The sequence below is a fragment of the Carcharodon carcharias genome, chromosome 13 (assembly GCF_017639515.1).
Source record: "Carcharodon carcharias isolate sCarCar2 chromosome 13, sCarCar2.pri, whole genome shotgun sequence".
Taxonomy (NCBI): domain Eukaryota; kingdom Metazoa; phylum Chordata; class Chondrichthyes; order Lamniformes; family Lamnidae; genus Carcharodon; species Carcharodon carcharias.
In genome coordinates, this window is record NC_054479.1 from 18,381,569 (window position 1) to 18,396,722 (window position 15,154).

At 39.2% G+C, this 15,154-nt stretch overlaps 1 protein-coding gene across 1 annotated transcript in view; it reads left to right on the forward strand.

Moving 5' to 3' along the window:
* Positions 1-4,883: 4,883 nt before the first annotated feature.
* Positions 4,884-15,154, forward strand: part of LOC121286010 (synaptic vesicle 2-related protein-like) — a 56,797-nt gene continuing 46,526 nt past the window's right edge. The window contains exon 1 of the mRNA XM_041203032.1: positions 4,884-5,230. Coding sequence (XP_041058966.1) covers positions 4,884-5,230 — 347 coding nt within the window. The remainder of the gene's footprint in view (positions 5,231-15,154) is intronic.

The following is a 15,154-nucleotide window of genomic DNA, read 5'->3' on the forward strand; positions in this document are numbered from 1 at the left end:
GGGGAACTTTTCCTTCCGATATATAACGGAATAAAAACAGAAAGAGCTGGAAAAACTCAGCAGGTCTGGCAGCAGAGTTAACATTTCGAGTCCAATATGACTCTTCTTCAGAACTTCTTCAGTTCTGAGGAAGACTCATATTGGACTTGAAACATTAACACTGTTTCTCTTTCCACAGATGCTGTTGAGTTTTTTCAGCACTTTCTGCTTTTATTTCAGATCTCCAGCATCCATGCCATTTTGTTTTTATAGTAGAATTGAATATCTCTATGATCAGGAGACTCAAGGAGAGAATACAGCAGAAAACATTCCAACAGAGATGGAGATTGACAGGAGAAAAAAATAGATGACATTTTTAAGAAATTGTTTTTCTGTATTCTTGTCCTTTGAATGTTCTTGTTCTAAAATATTTTCATAATCTAAGGATGAAGTTACAATTGGTGTCTCATTAATGTCTTTACTTATGTAAACCCATTTGAAATGTCAGTAAACCTTCGCGTCTACTCGCTGTGAACCAAATGGACTGAGTTCTGCTGCTAAACAGAATAATGTCGCCATCTACTGAACTAGTTGGTCCCCTACAGCTTAATCCATGCTGTTTGAAAATAGTCCATTAATTTCCACCATTCCCCATTTTTTCTCCTTTTTACTTCTTGCCACACCAGCATCAATCCCAGAATTCTGGCATTAGGAGAAGAATGAGACCGTGCCAGTGGTTAAGTTTCTCTTTAATTTCCACAGAGAAGTGAATTGAAACCCTGCAGAAAATGGCAATTAGTCTTGATTGCTCAACAGTTCTTTACATCAACAGATAACATACTAATCAATAGGACAAAAAGATTATATTGGAGTGAATATATTACTGAAAACATTTAGCTGAGCATTTTAAAAAGATATAGGAGAAGTTGATGAGTGTGCCATATTGTAGTAGCACATGGGTTTACATCTCTGTATACCTGCTTATCAAATCACAAATTTGGCATGGCTGTCAAGCGAGCTAAAGCTGAAACTGAGAATGCATAGATCATAGCCACAGAAATCACATTTTCTTTTGAAAATCTATTGAAACAAATGTTTAAGTTATGAATGTCATACAACTAATTGATTCACAAATACATTGCATCCAACTGCACCGGTCCCAGACTACATAGGAATATAGCCGGACACTGAAGATATCTGAGAGTATATGTCTATCTCACTTTTTGTATGATTATCTCATTGTATCTGTGCATGTGTGTGCGTTTGTGGGCATTTGTGTGTGTGTGTGTGTGTGACAGATTCCAGTTGTTTTTTTATTTGTTTTTGGGATGTAGCCATATTGGAAAGGCTGCATTTACTGCTCAGCCTCAATTGACTTGAGAAGGTGGTAATAGGATTTACTTTTGAACCACTGATGTCCCTGTGGTAAAGCTACCCACAAAGTGTTGTTAGGTAGGGAATATTGCCTTAGCAATGATGAAGGAATGGTAATATATATCCAAGAATATGTGTGACAAGAATATAGCTGGAAACTGAAGATAACTGAGAGTATATGTCTATCTCACTTTTTGTATGATTATCTCATTGTATCTGTGCATGTGTGTGCGTTTGTGTGCATTTGTGTGTGTGTGTGTGTTCTTGGGGAACTTGGGGATGATGCTGTTCCCATGACACTGCTGCTCTAGCCTTTCTTTGACAATATAATTACTAAAGGTAAAAGAAATAGCATTTGCATTTGTATACTACCTTATCCTTTCTTCTGGATATCTCAAAGTGTTTTAGAACTAATGAATGCCCTGGGACATTTTATTATGTTAAAAGAGTAATATAGCTATCAGTTTAGAACACCTCCATGCAGTTCACAAAGCATGACCCTGCACTTCCAGTTGCCTGTCATTTTGATTCTCCGCCTTGTTCCCACTCTGATATTTCTGTCCTTGGTCTCAATTCACTTCTCTGTGGAAATCAACCACTTGCCTGATTTATCTAGCTTGCTCCTAGCGAAGCTGGTCCAAGTACAGCAATGACCATCACCAACATGAGTGAGCTTAACCACCTTCCTTTGACATTCATTTGCATTACTGCAGCCAGGTCCACAACCATCAACACCATTGACCTAAAGCTCAAGTGGATGAGGCAAACAAAGTCTTTGGATACTGGTACAAATTAAAGGCAGAGTATTGAAACCCTAAAGCCTCTCCACCATCCATAAGAGACATTTTGGGATGTGATAAAATACCTCCCGATGTTTGGAAGGATGCAGCTGCAACAACCTTCCATAATCTTGATACTGACCAAGACAAAGTAGTCCATCTAAACACAACCTCATCCACTAATCTAAATGTCTACCCCCTCCACCTGCAGTATACTATGCTGCAGTGCGTACTGCTCAAGGAACAGAGTCTCACCTGTCACGTGGGTACTTCACAGCCTTCTGGACTGAACATTGAGTTCAACAATTTGAAACCATAATTGTTATGTTTCATTGTTTTCTTTGCTGGTTTGTTTTTTCCTCTCTTCTTTCTCTCTTATTTTCTTTGCCTTTGGATGGTAGCTAATTAGGATCCTGCCATTCACTCCTCCTCTAGACACATTTATTATTTCTTTACTTGTTTCATTACCACTCACTTTGGCCTTGCACCATGAAGCCTTCTGTCATTTAATTTCTCCTGTCTTCCACCCTATTGCAGACCTTCCTTTTAGTTATTTTTCCCATCCACCCCCTTTTCACTTGCTCAAAACTTCTTATATTTCTTAATTTTCCCAGGATCACAGTGAAGAAGAGGCCCTTCGGCCCATTGAGTCTGCACCGACAAGTGAGAAACACCTGACCTACCTACCTAATCCCATTTACCAGCGCTTGGCCCATAGCCTGGAATGTTATGATGAAAAGTTTTGATGAACGGTCTCATACCTGAAACATTAGCTCTGTTTCTGTCACCACAGATGCTGCCAGACATGTTGAGCTTTTGCAGCATTTTCTGTTTTTATTTCAGATTTGCAGCATATGTTGTATTTCACTATTGCACAAATATAAACTGTTACTAAAACCCATTCACTATTATTATGCAAGAATGAACCACAGTGTGTGCAGCAAGGACTAATATGAATGGTGTGATACTTCTTTCATCAAGATACAATCTGTTTCATAAGGACAGACTGTGAATGTGAAGAAATTATTACTTAAGACATGTTAACTCATGGTTTATTTCTTTATGGCCATGCTCTCTGGTTTCTTCTTCCTAACAAAACATCCCTCAGCATTCACATTATCATTTCCCATTATCAAAACTTGGATTGTACCCTTCTTTAATCATTATTGCAGTGAGGATACATGTACAATGTGGATGAGCTGGACTTAGATTTCCAGAAAGCATTTAACAAGATGTCACATCAAAAGATACTATGCAAAATAAGAGCTCATGGTGCAAAGGGTAACATATTAGCATGGTTAAAAGATCATTTAGTTACAGGAAACATTTTTGGGTTGGCAAGATATGATGAGTGGGATACTCGTGATCGGTGCTGGGGCCTCATTCATTTACAATTTATATCAATGACTTGGATGAAGGGATCAAATGTATAGTTGCTAAATTTGCTGAAGACACGAAGGTAGTAGGAAAATAAGTTGTGAAGAGGGCAAATTGAGTCTGCAAAGGGACATAGATAGATTAAGTGACTGAGCAAAAATTTGGCAGTTGGAGCGTAATGTGGGAAAATGTGAACTTTTCCACTTTGGCAGGAAGAAAAGAAAAGCAGCATGTTATTTAAATGGGGACAGAATTCTAAGGTACAGAGGGATCTCAGTGTCCTGGGACATGAATCACAAAAAGTTAGTACTCAGCTACAACAGTGATTAGGAAGACAAATAAAATATTGTTGATAATTGCAAGGGGAATGAGATATAAAAGTAGGGGTTTTTTGCTACAGTTGTACAGGCATTGGTGAGAACACATCTAGTGTTCTGTGTGCAGTTTTGGTCTCCTTATTGAACAAAGGACTATTCAGCGATTGTTTGCTGTGTGATGGGGGGGCTTATCTTATAAGGAAAGTTTGGGCAGGCTGGGCCTGTATCCATTGGAGTTTAGAAGATTGAGGGGTGACCTTACTGAAACATACTGAGGGAGCTTGACAGAGTGGATGCTGAAAGGATGATTCCCCTTGTGGGAGAGACTAGAACTAGGGGACGCAGTTTAAAAATAAGAGATCTCTCATTTAAGACAGAGATGAAAATAATTTTTTTCTCTCAGAGGGTTGTGAATCTTTGGTGCTCTCTTCACCTGCTCATTGAATATTTTAAAACAGAGGTAGATAAATTCTTGACTAACAAGGGAATCAAATACTTTCTGGGTAGGTAGAATGTGGAGTTGAGGCCACAATCAGATCACCCATGATCTTATTGAATGGTGGAGCAAATGGCCTACTCCTGCTCCTAATTTGTATGTTCGTATGTTAATTCCACCAGTCTCTACATGCCTCCCTGGTCTGAAAACTGAAATAATTTCCATTTTCTGTGTCAGAATTTCCCCCATTGCATCTATTTCTGTTTGTAAGCACATTTACAACAGCTTGAGATGTTACATTAGATGAAACATTAGATCTCATTTGTACTTTATGGAATCTAGGATAATTTCCTCTATGAATCTACTTACATCTTCTGCCTTTGATTTATCTTTCCTATACCTGCTGTTAATTGTGATGGGTTCTTTCCTTGTCTCCAATTATTTCCCCTTCTTTCCAACATCATGCTATCAATTGTTCCATTGGTACTGGGTGCAATACCACATCCAAGTGAGCATTAATCAAATATGTGTTGAAACCAATACTGTGTTGAACTAATGTCCATTTGCACACATGCTTACAGTCAGATCAGTGGCTAGCACTGATTTTACCCTTCCCAGCCCATGAGCATTGAGACCAACTGTGATACACCAACTGCCACTTTAGCTAAGAGCAATTCACTCAACACAGACAGGAGATCGACTGTGGCCAAGTCCCTGATCAATAACACCATTGACCAAAAGCTCAAGTGGACCAGACAAACAAAGGAGATACTAGTTCACGTTAAAGGCAGAGCATTCTACAGCAACTGGAACCCCCGAAACCCCAAAGCCTCTCCACCATCCATAAATAACATGTTGAGATATGATGAAATGCCTTCTGATGTTTGGAAGGGTGCAGCTGCAACAACAGGAAAGAACCCATCACAATTAACAGCAGGTATAGGAAAGATAAATCAAAGGCAGAAGATGTAAGTAGATTCATAGAGGAAATGATCCTAGATTCCATAAAGTACAAATGAGATCTAATGTTTCATCTAATGTAACAACAACCAAGGCAAAGTAGCCCACCTGATCACCACCTCATCCACTATTCTAAATGTCAACCCCCTCCACCTGCAGTAAGCATACTATGCTGCCGTGCATCCTGTTTGCAGAAAGCCCTGCAGCAACTTTCAAACATCATTCTGACTTGGAGATACATCATCATTCCTTCATTGTTGCTGGATCAATATTCTGGAATTCTTTGCCTAACGGCTTTATGATAGCACCTTCATCACAGATTCATGAAGATGGTCCACGACCAGCTTTTCAGGATAAGTAGAGATGGACAATAAATGCCAACTTTGCCAGCTATGCCCACACCTCAGAAATGATTTTTTTTTAAAGTGGTAAGGTTGTATATTAAAGCAAGTTTTTTCATTCAATATGGAGAATACTAACATTAACCTGGAAATTGATCTAATTATCGTTGCCTAAGGTGAATCTCAATCTAGGCCATCTGGTGCTTCAGACATTGCACCGAATGGGGATTAGCTAACTGGTACTAAATCGAGTCACAAGTTAATGGTTTTAGAAATGGTGTTACTGGAACCCATTGCTTTTGGTGCTGAAAACATGGATTTGATTCCAACAATATTAGTGTTGAATCATTTTCCTAATTAGTTCTAAATGTGCTGCTGGATGCCAACGCTGTCCGTGTTTTGGTTTTGCACTCTGAGTCGTGCTGTAACCTGAGGAGCCTTGGTGATGAGCTTCATTGCTGCGCCCAATTGATCAACTCTGGCGCTGTCCGCCGCTGTGGTGCTGAACTCAGTACTCATTCCAGCGTTTTGCTGTTCATCGCTGTCCGGCCCTGCGGTGCTGAATCCCTTTGCTGAGGTTTGGCGCTGTGCTATTGAATACAGCCGCTATCCGGCGCTGTAGAGTGTATGTTGGAGCTGGAGCTGGCGCTGTCTCTGTGTTGTTTCTTTGCCAATCTCCTGATTCCAGTGAGGATGTAAACGGCGATTCCCTTCGCTACCACTCGCTGAGCGATGAGACCGGGACATCCGGCATTTGCACCGCACCACCATGGACGAAGACCTCTTTCAGCTTCGGCATCTACCGTAAGTAGAACTCCCCAATTCATGCAAATGGATACACATGAACAAGTCTGTGTTTGGCGACATGGGCACTAGGCCTGTGCATCCCCCAGCCAGCCTGAAACATCAAACCCTCATTCAGATTCTAGTCACTGGCCTCGATCGTATAAAGAACAACATCGAGACCAATTAAGTAACATTGACTGCAATTGAACAAATGGCTAGATCGCGCAATAAATTTGATCTTTAATCGTATTTGAAAGTCTGCAACGTTGTTGAATGGGAGAGGGTTGTCAGTGAATTGATTCAAAAGAAATAGAAAATATTAAAGTCTGAATGTTATAAAAATCAGGAAACTAAAGATATAAATATGTCTGACTATTTGATTTGATTTTGTCAGTTTGAAAAATTATCTATTACTATTAAACTAATTAACTCAGGAATGTGACCATAGACTGCGTCTATTGAAAAATACATCGTCCAAGATTAGTTTTGTATTACCAGGTATTCTTTGAGCTTATTTCCTACTATTTACTGTATATGTACTTGCTGAGTGAGTTCATTCTGTATTTTAAATATTTTCACAGGGCAGCCTAATTACAAATCGCCAACGGAATTAATTCCAATATTTATATTGTGATAAGAACAGGGGCAACTCAAAGCTTGTGGTTTGTTCTTGAATTAATAATAGTTGTTGTGGTTTAACTCTCAGGTAGATCAGATATAGGCAAATCGAAACAACCCTTGTCGCTTTGACCGTGTTATTGATTTAAAAAGTTAATTATTTAAATATTGATACAAGCTGTGTATTTTACTAATGAGCTGTTGCAAATTGAGAGTCTTTAAAAGCTTTAATATGTAGTCCAAAGTATTTTTTAAAATTTAAATTAAATGTGAATCTTGCTGCAACAATTTTAAAATCTGTGCCAGACTAATTTTCTGTGTTTCTGTGTAAGGTGTTAAAAACTGTGAATGTGTGTATTATAATTATGTATATAAGGAGTCTATGTAGGCCATGAATGAAATATTTGCCAAGTGTCTTGCTGTGCTCTCATTGTGTTGAGAGTGAGATATGAAATTGGGCTTTAACCCTTGGCCCAGTGCCAAGGCATTTTTGTTGGCTTTCAAGCTATACATTTGTTTTAATAATTTGCAAAAGTTAACATTTTTGAAAATTTTTGAGTTCTGAAGAAGTCTTATTGGACTCAAAATGTTACCTCAGTTTCTCTTTCCACAGATACTGCTGACTTTTGCCAGCATTTTCTGTTTCTATTTCAGATCTCCAGCATCCACAGTATTTTGCTTTTATTACTAAAAGAATAATGTTATTTGAAGGGAGATTGTAATAAAAAGCACTTCAGTCCTCAAATGGTTAATATAGAGTGTCCTTAAACATCACAATTAATAATGTAAATTTAATTACAGAAAAATGTAAACCATGATTCAATGGTCCTTGACATTATCCTTTGTCTCTGGGAATGTGAAATACTTCAAATCCAACCCAATTTACATCTATGCCAATCCAATGCCTTGATGCTACGTTAGCAAAACTTCAATGAAATCCCAGAACTCTTCACTTATTCCATCATAGAGTTGTGCAATCATCCCTGTTACATCCCTACCTAATTGTTAGGACATTTGTGCATCACTTATAAACTGCTATGTTTATGCATCCAGGATAAGAAGACTGTCAGGCAGCTATATATTTGTTCCTGTCTTTTCTTTGATTGCATCTCTGTGCAACACACCATCACCTCCTGAAACAGGAACTTCCAGCCATTTTGGGAGTCCCCTGGCATATCACAAATGATCCATGACCACCAATTATTATCCAGAAATCATTTACACTTAGTTTTTCCCTGCTGTGATTGTCTGATTTCCCAGAAATCAACCTAACACCACCTGATATGACTATAAGGAATGAGTTTCCAGTAGCTGCTGTGGAATTCTGTTCCGTTGATCAAAGTCTTAGGAAAGTAATTTTTTTGTATATTTAATCCCAGGTTCTGCTTTGTTTAGTGTGCTCCAGTTCCACCTAAATCCATCACTCCAAATATAATATTTAATTATGTTTATGGCTTAAGTAACATTAACTCCTTGGATCAGATCATTTCTGAGTTAACGTTCCTTCATTGGGTCCAGATGCAAGGCCTTGTCTATTCTTCCTCTGCAATGAAGATCATTTTTGTTGATGTTCTCTGTAACTTCTCCAGAGACACTGTGACCTTCTTGAGGCATGGAGCCCAAAATTGACAGTGCTCCAAGTCAGATCTTCTAAAAAAAGCCTTGAGTCAATTTACTACCTTTCTGGCACAGAAGAAATATAAATTGTTGTTATATAACCCTAGTATTATGGGTTGGTTTTATAATGGTTAGTCAGGATAATACAATAAAGTATCTGTTTTCTTTGGTCTTGGTCACAATGACCCTGAGCATAAACCTTGAGCGAATGGTCAACGTATGCGTCTAAATTTTTCACATTCATTAACTTTTAACCTATATCCACTCATCTTATATTCTATGCCCTTATATATATATGTGTGTAAAAACTGTACACTTGCCTACATTAAAGCGCATTTGCCAGTCTTGGATGCATTTCCCCAATCTATCCTAATCTAGTTGCAATCTCCCTCCTCTAGTGTTACTGACTCTCTCACACCATTTGATCTCATCCGCAAGCATAATTACACCGTGAGAAGGGACTCCATTTAAAATCACCCTTTGTTTATTGTCACTTAATCTGTTTTTATCCACTTTACCATTTCATCACCCCAACCATTCTCTCTCTGCACCCCCCCCCCCCCCCCGACTCCCCCCAGTAGTGTGGAATTTCATCAAAAGCCTTTTATAAGTCCAACTTGATGACATTTACTAGGTCCCCTTGATGCACTGTTCTAGTCACCCCTTTGTAAATTGAATTAGAACTTCTCTTTTCTGAATCTGTGTTGGATATCCATTGTAACCCATATATGCTCCTCTTTAGATACTTTCCATTAATCTCCCCTGGACAGAGATTATATTCACTGGTTTATAGTTCCCAGGTTTGACTTTGCTCCTCCTTTGAATAAAAAAGATCACATGTGCTTCTATTCAAACATCTGAAACTATCCCAGTTTGCCAGGGTATCACACAAGGTCTTCTTCATGTTTTTGAGTATCCTGAGATAAACCAAATCTGGCCTTGCTGCATTTATTACTTCCAGCCCTTTCAGTCATTTGAAAAAAATAAGTTACAGTAAAAACTTGATTGTAATATAAAGAAAATGCAGACAATGTGGAGGCTCAATGTAAGATAACAGTCACTTACCAAATGGTACCTTTTCCTTGTGTCCTTCCCAGGAGTTGTGATAGGTATAAAAAGAGCCTTATGAGAAATGGGAGCAGTATTCAGATGTTCAACAAACTTGAGCTTTACAGAGTGGGAAGTTGCAACTTATGTGATCACACTAAAAGGCATGACTTAGTTTGTCCACAACACCTTGCAGTGTATTTGCAACTGAAGGAAATGTAATCCTTTGTAATATAACTTTACTTGTTTTATTTCTACATAGTCACAAGTGGAATTACTTGATTGCACAATGAGAAAAGTGGGATATGGCTCATTGCATGTATAAGACGTTCAGATTCATAGTTTATTTGTAGGTTATACGATCTTAATAAGTTATGGAAACTACAAAAGAACTAGTATTGCACTTAGACAATAAAGATCAAGTATAGTTTTCAGGTGAGAGTGCAGGATAATGACATAAGGTGTCAAAATATCATTCAGTCTTCCTTTTAAATTCATTCATCAATTGTTCCTGATATATTATACTACAATTTTATATTTCTATTTATAATTAAGTTGCAAGACTGATGGTAGTTGGGGATAAGATATGAATTTTTTAATATATTACAGTTGATTTACCAACACGACACCACAATGAAAAGTAGTATAAAGCAATTTCAATTAATTTCCTTTAGCTGTAAAACTATAAACATATTTCTTAGTTCGAAGGCCTTCCATGACTGTTTTATAGAAGTGAATAAATGGATGCATTTCAGCTGGAGAGGTAATGTAATAAAATATCTTCTCTTATGAGGTGCATGAATCAGCCTCATTCTAATGGAGATATTTATTGTGTCAAATTGGTTCAGTTGTGTACACTGTCATCTCTGGGTCAGAAGTTTGTGGATTTGAAGTGTATACAAAGTTTCATTTAATTTGAAAGACACTGAAGGGTATGGAAGTGGAAACTTTCCTCTGGAAGTGTAAGGGCAAGCAGGTAGATAAAACCATTATAAAAAGGGAATGGTATTTGGGTTTTATAGATAATGGCTCATAGTAAGGAGGTAAACATACATTAGTACAAATCAATCGTTAGGTCCACAGCCTATGTGTAGTTTTGATGCCCCATTATAGAAAGGGCTTTAATGTCATAGGGAGTACAGAGTACATTCACTGGGATAAAGATGAGGATGAAACTATCCCCCTTTAATTTTGAAAATATGGTATTTAATCTTTCAACTGATGGGAAATTTTGCAAGTCAAACTGAGAGAGAGCCAACATCTTAAAAATGCAAGGCCACATTCATAGGTGAAGGAGGGAAACAAACAAATCGCTCTCAGCGAAGTGTGAAGAGAGAGGCATTTCTAACAATCCAGGCACCCATTGAAACTCGGAACCGTCTAAGGAAGAGGCATTGAAACGCAACGCACTGGATATCGAAACAATAGTCACCACACAGACACACCTAAAACCTCTTATAAATACACAACGGGTGAAGTATTTCAAGGCAAGACTGCCCAGCCACTTGAGAGACATCGCAAGTGACGCAGGCGGTATCAAGAAAGTCTTCAGCAGAGGAAATAGGCTGAAGGCTGCACTCTCTCCCCATCTCTTGTTTGGAATAAGAATGTTGCCCGGCTTGAGAAGTCAAGTCTAACAGAAACCTATCAGGGAACCATGATCTCATAATAATTGCAACATCTTCTATACCTGATTCCATCCAGGAAACCAGTTAACCCAAATCGGACACAGTGTCTAAAACTTACACCTGAAGGACAATCATAGGATACTTACCCATATATTCTTTTACCATTTTTTAATTGGATTCTAACTCTCCTTATTTCTGATACCGGTGTCTGCACATGCACGCATGTGTGTGTGTGGACTCAAGTGACTGCATGAAGGCCGAATGCTTGATGTTATGTTTTTATTATTTTTCTCAGGTTTAGTGGTGAATAAATTTGCTCTTTCTTTAACTCAGGAAAACCTTGTTTGATTGGTTCCTTATTGCTCACATCTTAAATATTTAAACACATTCTAATTTGGAAAAGGCATATCCTTGTGAAAAATAAACTTAAACTTTGTTGTGACCAACTGAGGAGGTTGAATAGAGGGAAGCCAGTTCATCCCTTCTCACCTGGTCACAACAATAGTTATGCTATTGAAATAACTCCGACTGTTTCTAGTGGAGCATGTAGGTTAATCAAGGTAAGATGTGAATGTGCAAAATATGCAATCCACAGTATTCCTCATACTTTGTGTCATACCAGCACTGGATACACTTTGATTCCTGCCTCAGCATTGCTATGAGCAGTGTACTGTGACAAACCACTCAAAGGAATTTACTAACAACCGTGAAGTACGAGTGGCAGGAAAAGGCAACTAAAGTAAAACATTTTTATATTTTATATAGTTTAAACCGTTAATTAAAAGTTCTGAGCCGACATTCTTGTATGAGTTCAGATCTGCTGAGGTTTGATGTTTGCACCAGGGCCTGAGGATGATGCTGATGTGGTGCATTGGTTTGACATGTTTGACGGAATTCAGTCCAGGATTAGATGTTGATGAATGACCATCTGTTCAGATGCTAGTCATTCTTGTATGAGCGCATGTGCACAAAAGAGAGCAGAAATCTCCCTGAGGCACAGAGCTGCCTCAGGGAGATCAGTTTGAGTTTCAAAAATTTTAATAAAGAAAAGAAAAATTTAGGACATGTCCCCTCATGTGAAAGTGTCACATGAGCTGGAATATGAATTTTAATGAAAATCTTTATTTCACTTATAAATCATTCATGAAACCTCATCCCACCCGTGGATAAGGTTTCATGAAAAATACGAAGGCCGCCTGGGCTCTTCGCCTGCCCGCCAAGCTTAAGGTTGGACAGGCAGCTGTGTTAAGTGGTTTAATTAGTTTTTAAATGGCCTTAACAGGCCTTTGGCAGTTTGGTGGGTGCGCAGCTGACTCCAGTGAGCATCCGCCGAACTGAAAATCGGAATGACATGCGGTGACGTCAGGACACACGCCCAATGTCACCGTGCATCATTTTATGTGTCGGCGAGCGGGCTCTGCCCCCGCTCGCTGAGCCGAAGATTCTGGCCATGGTTTCTGTTGGGACTCAGGATATTAACTAAACTAATGAGAATTCAGGACAGTACAAATTCCACCTTGTCTGCTGGAAAGACCTGACTCAATGCGACAAAACATTGAACGTAAGAAATAGGAGCAGGAGTAGGCCATTTGGCCCCTTGAGCCTGCTTCATCCTTAAGTAAGATCATAGCTGATCTGATAGTGCCCTACCTCCACTTTCCTACCTGTATCCCCCCCCCAACCCTGGATCTCATCCCACATATATATTTAGGCAATGTCACTCACATAGACCACAAAGGTAGCTGGTGTTAAAAAAGTTACATTTCTTCAATTAGACACTCTTAGAAATACTTATCTGCTGTAGATCCTTCTCAGGCTCAGTGGCACCTGTACCTTCTGTCAGCAATCTGAGCATTCTGATTTCCTGGAAGTTCACTTATCCTGCCCTATATCTAATTCCAAGATAGTATAAGCCAAGGATGTAACAGTAACATTCCCTTGTATTCAATTTTCCATCATTGACATCCCTAAACTTAAGCAAAATAATCCGTTAATGAGTTGTATACAGACTAAGAATAATTCAAGATGTTCCCAACAAAATATTTACCAATTACTGTCAGTCTTATTCATATGTGGGAATTGATACTTATTTTTCAAGCCATATTGATCTCGCCTAAAGGTAGGTTTGCCAACTGCTGTTGAATGTATTCCTGGAGGTTTCATCACATGTCTCCTCCCTATACTCATGTGATTAGGACGGAAGAGTAGCATAATGGTTAAGTTACTTGGTTAGTAATCCAGTGGCCTGATTTGTTTTCTTAATCTTTCATGGGATGTGAGCAACGCTGGCAAGGCCAGCATTTGTTGCTCATCCCTAACTGCCCGTGAGAAGGTAGTGGTAAGCCATCTTCTGGAACCGCAGTCCATCTAGTGTAGGAACATGCACAGTGCTGTTAGGGAAGGAATTCCATGATTTTCACCAAGCAACAATGAGGGAACGATGATGTAGTTCCAAGTTAGGATGGTGTGTGGCTTGGAGGCAAATTGGAAGTGGTGCTGTTCCCATGCATCTGCTGCCATCGTTCTTCTCAGTGGTAGGGGTAGTGGGTTTGGATGGTACTATCAAAGGAGCCTTGGTGAGTTTCTGCAGTGCAACTTGTATATGGTACACACTGTTACCAATGAGCATCAGTGGTGGAGGGAGTGAATGTTTAAAGTGGTGGATAGGGTAGTGATCAAGGGAGCAGCTTTGCTCTGGTTTGTGTGAATTTTTTTTAACTGTTTTTGGAGCTGCACTCATCCAGGCAAGTGGAGAGTTCCATCATACTCCTAACTTGTGCCTTGTAGATGATGGCCAGGCTTCGATGAGTCAAGAGATGAGTTATGCGCTGCAGAATTCCCAGCATCTGACCTGCTCTTGTAGCCGCAGTATTTATATGGCTAGTCCAGTTCAGTTCAATGGTAATGCCCCAGGATGTTAATAGTGGGGGATTCAGCAATGATAATGCCATTGAATGTCAAGGGGCGATAGTTAGATTCTGTCTCGTTGGAGATGGTCATTGCCTGGTACTTGTGTGGCGCAAATGTTAATTGCTACTTATCAGCCCAAGCCTGAATGTTATCGACATCTCTCTGCATTTGGACGTGGATCACTCCGGACACAGATCTGCAGATCTGAGCTCAAATTCCACCATGGAAGCTGGGGAAATGAAATGAAATAAATTAAATAAATCTGGAATAAAAAGCTAGTCTCAGTAATGATGATCATGAAGCTGCTGGGTTGTCGTAAAAACCCATCTGGTTTATTAGTGTCCTTTTGGGAAGGAAATCTGCCTCCCTTACCTGATTTGGCCTATATGTGACTCCAGACTTTTAATTGGCCTCTGAAATGGCCTAGCAAGCCACTCATTGTATTCAAGAAAGCAGCTCACCTTCACCTTCTCCAGGGCCATTATTGATGGATAAGAGAGGTTGGCCTTGCAACACCACTCACATCACATGAGTGAATAAAAAAAAGCCATCCTCATAATAAACCGCTGTCCAATGCCAATCGAGAAGTGAAAAAACCTCTTTAATACCCAATGAGATAAGCCCTTCATCCCAGGAATGAGCTGTAAACATTCTCTGAACTGTTTCTAATGACAAGACATTCAAGGAGAATAGGAAGCTAGGTAAAGGTGGAGGGGTAGCACTGTTAATCAAAGAGGGCATTGGTGCAATAGCTAGAGCTATTCAGGTGATCAGGATGTAGAATCGGTTTGAGTGAAGATGAGGAATAGTAGGGGAAATAAGTCATTAGTGGGAGTGGTCTATAGGCCCCCTAACAGTAGCGACAGTGTAGGACAAAATATTCGGGAAAATATTGTGTGCTTGTGATAAAGGGACAGCAATAATCATGGGTGATTTTAATCTGCACATAAATTGGAAAAATCAGATTGGTAGTAGTAGCCTGGAT